Below are 14,587 nucleotides of genomic sequence, written 5' to 3'. Positions count from 1 at the left end.
CTGCAAGCCCGCAGACTCAGCAACCACACCTAACACAAAGAAAACACTTCTTGACAGCCAGAGATGTTTGCAGAGATTAAGCTACTGGGCTAGATGTGCAGACACAGGCTGGATTCGACACCACGTTAGAGCCCAGCCTGTGTCATTACTGCATCAGAGACAAAAAGGCAGACGGGCATGAAGCAGAGATCTGACACTTTAGCTGGACCGCTCCATCTTTCATTAAGTTGTTAAACCGTGAACGTCCACACCCCTTCATTGTGGCATGCACGCACACACACACTTTCTCAATGCTCAAATATTTGTTACGATCTGTGCATCAGACTGAAAACTATATGAATAAACTATATTACAGTCTGTAAGTTTTTTATCTCTTATTTGTTTTTTGTTGGTACACCTGTACGTGTACAACTGTGTGTGCACCTATGCCTGTGCTCCAAACAGCTCAACACTCTGTTAATGTTCATGTACTTTAAATTTTATTTCCCCAGCATTAAAGGTCCAGTCAGCGCTCAAGCAGCAATAGCATGCTACCAGGGCTATGCTGGACTTACAGAGGAGACATTATAGGACTGAAATCTATAGGAGCCTTATGCAACAGCATAGACAGCGGGAGTGTGACCTCTGGAGGAAAGTTTCCTTTCAAGGCAATTACAGCACTTCCCCCCCTCCTTTATTTTCTTATAGACTGATGAGTCTGTAAATGCAGCAGTTTTGGTACGCCTTTAAAATCATGCACGAATACACAAAAGCAGGAGCCTCCTTAAGGAAATCATTAAATTGAATCCACAGCTGCATCAACTCGACCACAGTTTGCCCCACACCTCACCTAAAGAACACACACACGCACACACACACACACACGCTATGATTATTCAGGGAATGATTTTGGGTTTCAGCTCGAAAAGTCTGTCAGACTGACTCTTAGTTCTTTTTTTAGTTTGTTATTTGTTTATTTTGCCGTTTGATGTTTGTAAAACTGCTTAAACAGCACTAATAGCATCTATCAGATTAATTACTGTTCACCCCTCGCTGCAGTACTGGGATAACAAATAACTCTTTCTTCAAATAGATTTTACATTGCATCAGTTAAGTAATATTCATGTTTGATATTCTTTCATGTCACTTTGTGAGTTTCAAAGAATATGATTTTGTGGGTCAACTGAAAAGTACACATTATTATTTTCACCCTGGACATCAATGAAAAGGTCAAACATGAAATCCGAGACTCAAAGTTTTCTGTGCTCTCAGAGTGTCAGTTTGCAAAGTCACATCAGATCATATTAATTAAGGTGGAACTGCTTTTTCTCCTTTTTATAACTGCTTAATTAGTGATAATCATCTCGCTGTGAATGGCAGTGGATCCTGAAAGGCACTTTTCCCCACACTACTGTAAGGTTTCAGTGGAGCTGTGTGCCATGAATGAAACATAGTGTGAAGTACAGCATCAGCTTTTTTGCCAGCAGGAGATTTTCTGAAGGTCAGAATGGAGACATTACAGATTTATGTGCAATCATAGAGAAAGTATCGACTCCATTTACAAACACAGTATCAGGCGTGTTAACACTGGGCAGCAGCTCATTATGTGGTTATGAGTTTTTGTCTATATCAACAGAAGTTTCACTCAAAGTTCCCCTGTTTACTCCCGTCTTCCTTTCTCTGCTCTCCCTAAACCACTGAATGATAAACACCTGGCAGCCATGACACCTGTAGCTCATTCAAAGTGTTCTGTAACTGAAACCGAAGAGCAGACAGGGAGCTCACAGCAGCCAAACTATGAGCGCTATTAACTCTTACTGCTGCCCAAATCACACTCTGAACCAAGTCACATCATCATCATCATCAATATTATCACCATCCCCTTTTATCGATCTAATCAGGCTGGTACAAAACTGGTGAGTGAGCTGTGGGAGTAAATGGAGATTGTGGCCAGTGTTCTTCCTGCTCTGCTTCCTTGTTTACAGCAGTGGGTGAGTGAATGCCACAGCGGCTGTCCTGCTGCCGGACGCTGTGCAGCTCTGTGGTATAAAGATTGGCTTAGTGTCTTGCCAAAGGGCACTTGTTAAAAAGCAGTTTCTGAGCTCGGCATAGCTTCAGACAGACCCTCAGCCCTCCAGCTGGCGTCGGGAGGCCGGTCGCTGCTCTTAGGCACTACTTTGAGCCCTTCTCTGCTTTTGTCCCTTATGATATTCTTTTCATTCATTTTATTTATTTATTGCCTTTTTCTGTTGCACTGGATGAAATATGTTTTCCCCTTTATAAGGACCTGTACATCCCCAAACTCATTTCCACCGTGGACACCAGCCAAGGCCACGAGCTGCTGTAGTCCTGCTTAAAACTCCTGACCAGTTGTTGAGAGAAATTACACTTCATAGTTTTCATGCCTTTAAAAATCATCAAAACAGCACCAGTTTCATTATCACCCGCTTTCTATGAAAATCTTATCGACAGTGAGCCATTCAGCTGCTTCTGCCTGCCCACAGCTGTTGTTCATCTGCAAGCTGCTTAGCAACCCACATCCATCCCAGCTCCTTTCATGGCTTTTGTGACTTTATCAGTGGGATATCAGTTCTCATTTATTCTGACTGTTGTTTGCTTTTAGCTGATTGGAGCATGGACCAAGGTCCCGGGTTTGCCTGTTGTTCCCTTGTTTTATTCATTCTCTCACTTTTGCCATATAATACATACATAAAAATAACACACAAGAAGTTCTCAAGCATTAGACTTCCAGAAAAGATCCAAAGAACAGACAATGTCTTTTCTGTGAAGGTTAAAGAGGTGAGGATCACATTATTTAGACACGATTCACAGATTGAAATAATCCTCATTTATTTTCTGATGAGCATTAGTTAACCCAGAAGCTGTTTTGGCCCCTCCCCCTTTCATCCAAGGTTCTTCTGATTTGCTGCCTGTTGATCACAGCAGGAGGTTGTAGCTGACGTTGTCTGAGAAGACCATATTAGGGTCTGAGAGCCTGAAACAGTGTTTGGAGAGGGAAACTTAGGGAAAGCACAACAGCTCCACTTTGATTTAACCGTCTCTAAATTTACTTCACCAACCCTCGCAACGCATCAAAGAACCACTGTTGACTTGAATCCTTCATAGGAGGGATAATGGCCTCTAACCTATAAAGCTCTTTAATAACTGTGTCACTAAGGCTACGTTCACACTGCAGGCGAAAGCGCATCAAATCCGATTTTTTTGACCCTATGCGACCCATATCCGATCATGGTATGACAGTGTGAACGGCGCAAATCCGATATTTTCAAATCTGATCTGGGTCACTTTCGTATGTGGTACTGAATCCGATACATATCCGATGTTTTAGAAAGCGACTGCTGTTTGAATGGTCATGTCGCATTAAATCCGTCTTTTACGTCACTGACACAAGACAGACGCCAATTATCAGCTCTGGAGAAGCGCCCGATAAGACATTGTGAATGCTTCCTGGCCATCCAGTATAGATGTCAGTGAAACTGTTGGGAAGACAACGTTGGAGAAACGTGAACATTTTATTTGTACTGTATAATCTGCAGATTCTGACAGAAATCTGCAACTATCCTTTGAAGCACCGCTCCTCTCTAAAACAACAATAAGGATAATTATGAGGTTATTTACATTATTATGTAAATAACAAAATAACTTAAAGCAAAAATTAGGAAACATAAAGTCCGAAGTCTCTATATTAAGGGCCATCAGTCAAACAATACTGTTTGCTCTGGGTCTAAACAGAGCGCGTTGTGTGTGACGTCTTCTTTTGCGCATGCGGGCCGCTTTGTGGGTTCACACTAGAGCGCGTTTGCTGTCGCATTTTATCTGTAGTGTGAACGAGTAGACAAAAAAAATCGGATTGATCAAAAAATCGGAATTGAGCATTAAGACCTGCAGTGTGAACGTAGCCTTAGTATTATACACCAGCCGGTCTGTCAGAATGGATTTGTGGGCTTCACAGGGCCTTAATTTAAAATCTGTTTATCCAACTGTCACTAAGGACCCCCCTTACACACACCGACCTTCTGTGTTGTTCGATTTGACTTTAATGTTTATGAAAGTCATGTTTCAATAACTTTCACCATATAAAGCATATTTTCAGGTGACAGAAAACATGCTTTATATTTTTAACAACTCGGCACGGGACGTTTTCTCCCTGTGCCCCACACCCACCCCCCCAAACCTCCACCCTTTCATTCCCTCCATCCCTTCCTTTCCTCTTGCTAAATACATCCTCCTCCAGCCAGCAGAAAGTCGGCGCAGGGCTGCTGGGAGACAATGATCTGCCTGTAATGACCGCTTGTATACTGGTGTTCTGCTGTGTGTGTGTCCAACTACTCTCTAGAGATCAATTAAGCTACTTACAGTGGATCAGTGGAGAGTCCGGTGCCTGCTGTCATGCATGTCCAGCAGCACGGGGACACACAATTCTAACATCACAGACTCACAGGTGGAGTCTCCATGTAATGATAAAATAAGGTCCAGGATCATCTCCTGCTAGCGCCTCAGAGACAGCGGTAAAGGGCTAAGAAGCACGATGTGATCAGGATTTGTGTAACACTGCTGTGAAACAGACCATGACTGTGCTGGCGGGCGAGTCTGCTTTAATAAATGAGTTTGACGATCGTATGGATTCTTTTGTTCAGTGAGTAAAACAGAGGAGCATTTATCGATTTATTTTGTAGGTTCGCTCCAAGAAGTGATTCTTTTAAGGTAAATAACAGCTGTGAGATCATAACCTTTTGAGAAATCCTGGGAAATGACACAATATATGGAGGGATTTGTGAAAAACATCGCATGAAATTTAACCAGCTGTTCCAGACGAGGCTTGTAATTGAAGGCTCTGATCTTTAAAGGTCAAGTCCGTAATAAAAAAAAAAAATGTAAACACGTTCCTTTGTTCTAACAACCTTATCACATGGGAAGTTTCCCCTCTGTTCCTTGCCCTGGGTGAAAAATTTCTGAACTATTGAGATGTGGAAATAATATCTCACAAAGTTACCACGACAACAGTGCAGTAAATAAACGACGCCTGGACAATATATGGGGCCTTTGTTAATCACTACAGCTGACATTAACAGCGGGCATTCACTCGGTTCGGCACACCGAACCCAAAGAATCCACGTCCGAGTGTTCCTAAAAGTCAAACGTTTGATTTCTACTTCATTTGTTTTAGTTTACCACCCTGTGTGATCTGAAGGCAAAGGAAACATGTGGCGATACAGACATAGTTTATTCTTGGGGGAATCCCCCACAGCAACAGAAACAGGTAGCAGCTAAATCAGTTTTTTATTAACCGTGTGCACAAGTATTTTTTATTTGTGCACAAAAGCTGCCACTGACCCCGCCCACCTCTCATCAAAGATTAATTCAACTGCCAACAAATCACAGAAAAAAAAAATAGATTCTTTAAGCTGCAGACAGTCACAAAGGTTTTAACCATTACGGTGAAGAGAGCGAGCACCCTGAAGTTCACTCTTTGGAGCCAGCAATGGCTGACATGTTCGTCACAGCAGGAGAAACAGAGAAACAAACTCCACAAATCATGTTGTATTTGCAGGAGTATCAACAATAGTAATAAATCAAAAGTGATCCTATCAGAAAGGAATGCTTTCTGATGGAGAGACAGATGTGCTCACTTTCCAACACACACACACACACAGAACTAAACTAAACATCTGGGCTGTCTGTGAGTCTGTGAGAAAGGACAGAAAGAAAACGGACACACACACACACACACACACACACACACACACACACACACACACACACACACACACACACACACACACACACACACACACACACACACACACACACCGTAATGGTGTTGGAATCTTGATAAAATCCTAATGGAACAAAAAACCCCAAAACAAAACAAAAAAATACAGTAACACTGGAACACACACACATACACCATCCATACGTGCAGGGTGGATGATATCGCTATCATGATGTCATCACTGACACAGAGACCCCAACGCCGCAGGGAGAGGAGGAAAGCGTGAAAATCTGTGGCAGACATGGTCGGAAATACAAGAAAAAGTAAATGTGCTGTGTGTGTGTTACATGCGAGTGCAGATAAGTGCTCTTTGAGGTGATGTCACGGTCGAGCACGCCCGCGTGTATGTGGACTGAGCGGGCGTGGCCGAGCAGATGGTCGTTTTTGTAGCGAGGAATTCGTCAACATCACTCCACTGACATGAAAACTACGCTTCGAGTTTCCCCTGCAGGGACGGGAGACGTGTGCAGGCCCGGAGGTGCTCATGTCAAAACACACTCGTGTTTTCTCCTGGGCCTTTTGATGCAATTTCTCGCAGTCTGAGTGCAATCTGAAAATGAGTCCAGATGGCGTGGTATAAAATCGACTTGTAGATAAAGTCACCAGAGTTTAGGAATTATTAGCATAATCACATAATGCTCCCAAGAGATGTTAAGACGCCGAGCCACACAATCGCACTTCGCTTGTCCGATTCCTTCTGAAGGACCTGAACTCATCGATCACAAGCACATTTTCAAAGAGAAAGTATACCCCTCACATCACATAAAAATTAATTAATTAATTACAATTAAGAATGTCTTTCACAGAGAACTGAGCAAGTCTGCAACAATCAAGCAAGTTTCTGAAGGTGAGAGAAACCATGAGGCAAGAACACCAAAAACTGTTACCATAAAATGTATCCTGGATCTGTGAGTGACCAATGCTGCCGTAGCATGTCTAATTTAACGTACGACGTACAGGAATACAAGGAAAAACGAACTTTTGTACCAGCGAATGCGCGCATGTTGCCTGAAACATGGAGGAAGTCCGTTCACATAAGTAGGGGAAAGAAAAAAGGAACAGCTCAAACCATTTCTATTCTGATGTTTAGATTTAACCCAGAGAGGCAGAGAATTACCACTTGCCAAAAGACAAATGCTGTAAGTTGCAGGATGGTCTGCAAATTGGACCACTTAAAAAGCCACTTGAGCAAAAACTATTATTCGGAGGTCGTAATCTATTGCAAATCCCATGTCAGCAGCTAAAGTGGCGAACATTAGAAAAAGGGTTTGTTTCCTTCCCTACATTTCTGCTTTTAAGAACAGGGTGAACTTTAAAGGCTGCTGTGGTCATTTTGTTGGTGGACTAATTCGGTCAATCTCCCCAGGATCTCATGGCGTTTTCCCCCATGCTTTCTTTCTATTAAAGGTTACGTTTTATGGTGCAAGCCTGGCATCAGCAGCCAGAACGTTACAATGTGACAAAGGTCAGGGATCTGTGTTCAATATGAGGAAACCGAGAGTAATAAAATAAATATCAGCTCATTCTCATGTATACACGAACACAAAGATCCGGCACAGCCTAGCGGCACACGCGCACTCAGGTGCATTTTCACACACATTTTCTTAGTTTTCTTAGCCAGACTGTGCTAATTTGAATCATCGTCACACATAAGCACAAACTTACTGTGGATGTAAGAACAGACCACATGACTAATCTACTCTCCTCACTCCTTTAATCTCACAACGTCTCCAGTTTCACCGCATGACTTTCCTGCTACAGCCCCAGACCTGATAAGGCAAACAATGCAGAGCCAAGGTTTATACACACACACACACACACACACACACACACACACACACGCACGCACACACACAAAAGGAATTTGGCCTCAGCATTCATTAAAGAGAACTCACACAAGAGAGGACTGTTTGGTAACGGGGAAAGAGGGGTGTGTGTGTGTTCCATATCAGTGTGTCCCACCTGCTTCCTCGTCCTCACCCATGCCGATGGGCCCGGGCTGAGGCGTCTCCCCATTCTTTAGACAGTTGTGGATGTAGGTGGCCTTCCAGCGGGCATACTTCCTGTGCTGGATGTTCTGGTGAAGGCGAGAATAAACACACATCAAGGAAGTTATAACTGACACAGGGAGATATATTTTTCCACAGCTTTTACCCCAAAAACTAACTGCCGGTTAGTGTAACACATGCGATATGGTCAAAGGTCGAGGCTGCTGAAAGGTATGAATTTAGTCACTGTAAAGGACTTGGAAGTTCAAACTGAACTCTCATTGATTGAGGTTGTCAATCATTAGTTCCTAATGATGTCATAATCATTAGTTTCCAATTCTCCTTTAATGAGGTCTTCTGAAAAATAAAAATGTTTGTGGGTCCCAGGGTGCTCCGTTCAAAAGCACCCAGTTTCACCAATCAAATTTTAACAAGTGGAACCATTTATTCTGCTCATGTTTACCATGGGTCCTAAATTCATTGTCATACACCAGCAATGCAGGATAGGGGCTCTCTTTGTTAAAGACGTTTTGCAGCTGCAGTCATGATCTGGATGAGGAACTTTCCAGACTGGAAGTCACTGGAACACTGTGGACGTCACCGGATCTACCTGAGACAGCCAGACTGTGACCTGGGCACTCGACATATAAAAAGCAGAGCTAGTACTGCTATATTGGAAGTCCTAATCCAAGTGGCACTTGACAAACGTGTTATGTTCGGTCCCCAAACAAAGAGAAGAAGGCAGAAATTGTTTGCTGCACCTGTCACATGCCAGCGTGCTCTGAGAGTGAGGCAAACTGTATAACTGCATGAAGTGTGAGCTTTGCTTAGCTTTATTAGTTTCTGGTCCCAGTACAGCTGTACAGGACTGGGTTTACACCGCCAACAAAAAGTAAGACTCATTCTTGTGAGGGCTCTGCTTTATCAAATATTCTGTTCCTAACTTTTGGACAGACTTGGACACGTGGACAGGCACAGTTGAGGAGTGGAGGGTGTTAGAGTCAGGATTTTATCTTTGCTTTTGCTGATGACATGGTTCTTTTTGTCGGGTGCTGACCTCTACCTTGCACTGGGGTGGTTTAAAGGTGGGATTAACACAGTCAAAGCCACGATTCCTCAGCTAGAAAAGATGGAGTACCAACTCCGGGTCAGGGATGAGTGTCTGTAGGTCTTGTCCATGAGTGAGGTGAATGGAGCTGAAAAGACTGACAGATCCTTCCTCTCACCAAGTGCTGGAATATTTATTCAGTGTAGCAGGGAGTGGCTTGCGGTGCCATGCAGGGAAGGCGGACGCACCTGCACGGCATCCGCAATCATGCCCCGCCGACTTAAATACAGTACTGGGTCCTGCAGGATGGTGGTTGTTGTCAGTGTGTGTGTGGTTGGCAGTGAGATAGAGAAAGCTGCAGCCAACAGTGTGTGTGAACAAGCAACCATTAATAAAGAGATGCTGCAGAGCATGAAAATGCACCGGGTCTGCTGTGGGTTTGTTACAGTGGTGCCGAAACCTAGGATGAGGACACAGCAGACCTGCAACTAGGCCAAATGTGGAAGGAGCTGACCCAAATGGTGGCTGAGATGGTGGCTACACAGCAGGAGGAGGCGGCAGTGTTGCGGCGCCGGCAGGAAGCATGAACATGCACTGGGGTCTGCTGTGGGTTTGTTACATTCAGGTCTCATTCTGTTGGCTATCCGATTTCCATCAGTACTCTAGAACATGGACCTAATGTGAATCAGGTTAGCTTTTAAAGCAGGGCCAGAGAAAGGAAGGTGTAATTTATTCTATGATAAGTAGAGAAAAGATACCAAAACTGAGTCTGAAACGAAAAAAGCATTACTGGTTTAATTTGAGCCAACTTTTAGGACCTGGATTTTAAATGGGAGGGTATAACTGCTGAAGGCCTGAAGACAAAGAAGCAGGTAAGTAGTTTTGAAGGGTATAAAAAGGTGTAAGCTATTTGAATTTGAAGTTAAAGAAAATAAAAATACTTCAGTCCCAAGGTTCAAGGTTCAGGTACTGAATAAAGTTCCATCCATCCAACCCAGAAAAGAAAACATACATACACTGTAAGGCTGTTAGAGGTATTTATCCAGTGGCTCAGTCCCCTATACGACTATAGAGTCAGAGAAACAAAGTTCTACCAGTGGGGTTAACAGGTACTAAGTTGGGCACTAAACCTCAATTATACACTGGTTTGCACTCAGGTGTGAGTGATGTAAAATTTATGATCAGTGCGCATCTGCCTTTGCTTGGAGTCGCCCACAGAGAATTTACATTACAATTCATAAACTGCGTGTCCCAGGTCCTCGGTGTCAGGCAGTGAATGATCACGATGTACTACAATGGAGGTGTGAGGAGACGCAGTAGAGTGTTAATGGGGGCACATTAGAGTGAATCAAGGCTGAAGGATCTTTGAAATATTACAATAGGAGTGACGCTGATAAGACCTGTGAGAATTTCCTGCTTATTCCAGTTAAGTGCCAAATTCACAGAAGCAGCTCAGAAACAACACGGAGAGCTGACGCGTATTTGTTTAGCCTTAGCATTACCATCGCAGATGGATGAGGCTCCGGTTATTTTAATCCCTGGAAAAACACTTTTGAGATATTAAAGCACGCAAAGGGAAAGACAGGAATGTAACCGCTATAAAAGTTTCAACAGAAAGGTCACACATTGTAAAACTCTCGGTTAAACAATAACTCATAGCAGAGGGAAGCACATGCTCCCTCATGGGGCAATTTGTTGTCTTTGCATTCATTTAACACCTAAACAGGACTTTTGTAGAAGGCAAAAAGACTCAACAATATCATAAAGACAAAAAACTATGTTCCCTCTTCGGACTGTGCCTGGCCAGGCCCCATAGACTACTTGGGCCTGGCCTCAGGCGCTCGACCTCGGGCATCCTCCCTGGGCCTGGCTCCAGGGCGTGGCCCAGTTAACCCCATCCCGGGCAGAGTTTGTTCCTGGGTGAGGGACCAGACAATTCGCCATGGATGACCCTACCATAGGGCAAAAGCCTCAGATAACATACCCCCTGGGATCCCAGGGACACACAAACTCCTCCACCACAATAAGGTAGCAATTCACAGAGGGAACCACTGGACTTTAAATCTTCATTTGGACATTTGGTTGGTAAAACCTTAAACGTTTCAAGATATGATGAACCACGAATGCTTCAGTTCTGAATTACTTTCAACATATTTGTTGGAAACATCATTATCTTCATGCAGTCATGTGATAAAGTTTTGTGCACAACTGTGAAAACTTTTTCATGACTGTATAAAAAAAAATCCAGATTCTTTTATATTCTAGGTGATGATCCGATTTTCAAAGAGTGACTCAGGAACATGTAGTTTCCCCGGCTGCTGACTCTTTTCTGTGAAGTACCACGATTAGGGTCACAATGCTTTCAATTCCCGTAATTTGTTAATGTAAAATGCATTGGCTGACAATGTCCCCAGGTGGGCTCATGGCCTCATGGTGGAGAGACATAATTATAGTCAGAGGCAGATGGTCCACGCTGCCTTTGTTAGTAACAATGTAGTGCGGTGACAACCGGAGTAGAAGAAGTACGCATATGAGCTTTCTGCTCGTGTAGATTTTTATGTCCAGTGCACGCTCTCGGCCAGGCACAGCAACAAGGAACTAACTGAAGAGGAAACAACTGGGTAATAATTCCAATTGATCAGGCGTAACAGCGACTCCTCGTGTAAAAGCAAAATTGTATTTGTTATATCAGGCCTGAACATAAAAACTCAACAGCTGCAGGAGGAAAGAGAAAACAATGGTAAAGTTAAAGATCTGGCAGCTTGATGCAGTTAACATGAAATCACACAGCCGTGTCTTCACATCTGAATATGGATGCACATCCAATTAAATGTACTGGAGGGCTGGACTGGGGCCAGATTGAGGATTAATGGTGTTCTTAATGAACAGAGATAAAAGGGAACGATCTCCTCTAATGGTGTCATCTCTCTTTTCAACTTAAAGTTTGTGGCCACATTAACAAATAGACAATACAATTCTAACCAGCTTCAAAATCTGCATTAGGTACGACAAACTTAATTCTTCAGTCTGAGCTCTCTGAGCTTTCTGTCATTTCTTTAAGTATCTTCAGGAAAAGATCTCCAGGATTTGTGAAGAGTATTTGAAGCTCTTGTTTAGAGGTTTTCTGCCTGTTTTTCCATTTCAGATATCCAGGAAAGAATCTCCACCCTGTGTCACAAATGGCTGCAGACTCTCACTGTTGGACCTCCTCCTGACCTCCTCGTACATACTGACCATGATGTGGATCCATCTCTCCATCAGACCTGTTCATGTAGTTTTCATAACTCTGCCTTTTCTCCCCGTTTCCCTACATTAAGAACTGCTTCCTGACAGCCGTCCTTTCAGTAACTTTCAGATACTGTTTATTTGCTACAGGCAATTGTTTTGGTTATTAATTTCTTCTTCAGTCACCTAGTGTTCTAAAAAACACACCATGCTGAGATATGGCAAGGTTTCAGTCAATAGCTCTGTGGGAATCACCTTGTTGGTGTTAACTTTGTTATCCTAGGCAATTTTTATAGATTCACCTAAAAAAATAAGAACAAATTATGAGTTTTTGTGAAACACAGGCTGCTCATAACAAAAAGCCACAAGATTCCATTTCAAACTGGTTCCTGAGTTGTCTGTTTTGTGTGAACAGCACTGGTTCATCCCTTGAGTTGGCTTTTTATTCTTGAAAATAAAATAAAAATAAATAAATAAATAAAACAACTGATTATTGTTCAGAAACCCTGGAGAGCTGCTGCTCAAGACCACTTTACAGGACAAATGGGCTCCTTGGAAGCAAAAACATCAATAAATGACGGGTGGTACCTGCTGACAGGCAGGACATCACCTGACATCTGAGTGCTTGCTTTGAAGAAATGTGTGACATTAAATGTGTGCCAGCCTCAGTTACAAAGGCTAGAGTCATTTTTGAAAAGCACTTCTGAAAATACTGAACTGGATAGTCGTGTTTTTCAAAGTCACTGACTCACTTGTCGGGTTCAGAGACTGTTACACGGCAGCTACAGATTCGGTTTCTCTCTCAGAAACAAGTCAGTGGGATGAATTCTGACACACATGGGAACACATTGAAGGCATTCACGAAGTATAAAGGTCCCTGACGGTAACAGTGTTACATAAGATGGTGGCAACACTGCTGAAAACCTCTTTCTGCTGCCTGAAACTCAGTCACCAGTGGGTCTCAGTGTGGGAACATGACAGCTCACCATACATGAACTAAGTGCCCCATCATGCTTTAATGGTTTCTGGGTGATCTGGGAATCATACACACCAGGTGTTTACAGGAACAGAGCTAAGCAGGACTGTGTTCATACTTCACTTTCACAGTAAAGATTCGTACGCGGTCAACTTTAAGCACCTTGTTGTTGTGATTTGGTGCTATACAAAGAAAATGTCTCTGCAGGGTTTCCTAACGACAGGGTGAACTTTTATAATTAATGGTAGTGAAATATATTTGGGGACATACTTTGGCCATTTTTCAATCCATCTGGGAGAATCTCATTATCTGTTGTTAATTCACTGAGCCATAAGCCTACCCACTCTTATTTTGAAAGTTCAGTCACTGTCTGGGTGTCTGATCTCAAGAGGACCTCATCCCACAGCTGAACTCCAACATGATGGTCTGCAGTAGTCGATCATAACACCTCTATGCAGAGCTCAGCGCCCCTCAGAGGGACGAGCTGCAGGCTGACGGTGGAGATAACGGGCAGATGGCTGCAGAGACATCTACAGCTCCGTTATGTCTTCATCACAAACGCTGCACATAAAATGTTCAGAGCAGCGGCACATTTGAGCAGAATTTTTAATCACTTTTTTTAGAAAGCGTGGGACTCCTGCACCACACGTACTGTAATCTGAATCTGTGGGAAACGCTGCGCTGTGTTTCACACCTTAAGGCACAAATAACTCCCAGCCACTGCTAATAACCACTAAACTTAAACCTTTGCTTCCAATGATGAAGCTTTAATTTGCTCAGACTCTGATGTTCACACAGACTCTGTGGTTTGTTGTGTTGTGGCTGCACCTTCTCATCAAATGGAAATATTTAACGTGTTTGTGCATCTCTTCCCTGAAAATTCAGCATGGCACATTTGGGATCTTTGAAAATTTTTGGCTGCGAAATAAAATAAAGTTCTGTGTTTTAACAATGTTGGGCTGTGCGGTCAGTCTGTAAAGGTTCGCTAATAACTGCAGATTAGCGGGAGGATAAGAGCACAAATTTACACAAAGTCTGTTTTTCTGCAGCACCCTGAATACATCGCAACAGCTGAGTCAACGCTTGGCCTCACAGCAGCTCTGTTATGAAAACAACAACAATGAAATATCAGAAGGAAGGGATTGGAGAATGACCTGAAGTCTCCTTTAATGACATTCCCACAGTGCAGTGACCTGATCGATGTCACGACTGTGTCACTTTCTCGTGTCTGAGTCGAAAGAAGCAGATGCATGACTGCTGTCAGGATCTGGCTGCACAGACAGGCCTCGGCAGCAGGATGAATGTTCTGTTGGTTTTGGTCTCTTTGGGGATTATTGGATCATTTATAAATGATTAAATAAAGTCGGCATCATCCTTCAGCCAGTTAACTGATAAATGAGCTTCCTATTGGGGTTGGTCATCATTATAACTCTGCAGAGATCAAACCTGGGACTCCCAGCAGGGTCTTTATCTTACCTCCTCTGACAGCTCCCCAAAAACAGACAAGACATCCAGCAGCAGACTTGAAGTGTAGAATGACTTGATCATGTTCCTGGAGGAAGGAAAGAGGCAGAGGA

The 14,587-nt window shown here is 43.2% G+C and overlaps 1 protein-coding gene across 3 annotated transcripts in view; it reads right to left on the bottom strand.

The window, feature by feature from the left end:
- Positions 1–14,587, bottom strand: part of vta1 (vesicle (multivesicular body) trafficking 1) — a 65,102-nt gene that overhangs the window by 15,791 nt on the left and 34,724 nt on the right. For all 3 annotated transcript variants that reach the window (XM_004561086.5, XM_023152704.2, XM_004561087.5), the window contains exons 4-5: positions 14,487–14,562; positions 7,736–7,850 (exon numbers count right to left, since the gene is read on the bottom strand). In XM_004561086.5, the coding sequence (XP_004561143.1) occupies positions 7,736–7,850; positions 14,487–14,562 (191 nt within the window). The remainder of the gene's footprint in view (positions 1–7,735; positions 7,851–14,486; positions 14,563–14,587) is intronic.

Source organism: Maylandia zebra, linkage group LG15 (assembly GCF_041146795.1).
Source record: "Maylandia zebra isolate NMK-2024a linkage group LG15, Mzebra_GT3a, whole genome shotgun sequence".
In the NCBI taxonomy this organism is placed as follows: Eukaryota; Metazoa; Chordata; class Actinopteri; order Cichliformes; family Cichlidae; genus Maylandia; species Maylandia zebra.
The sequence above is the reverse complement of the archived record's forward strand: the minus strand, read 5'-3'. Positions and strand labels throughout refer to the sequence as shown.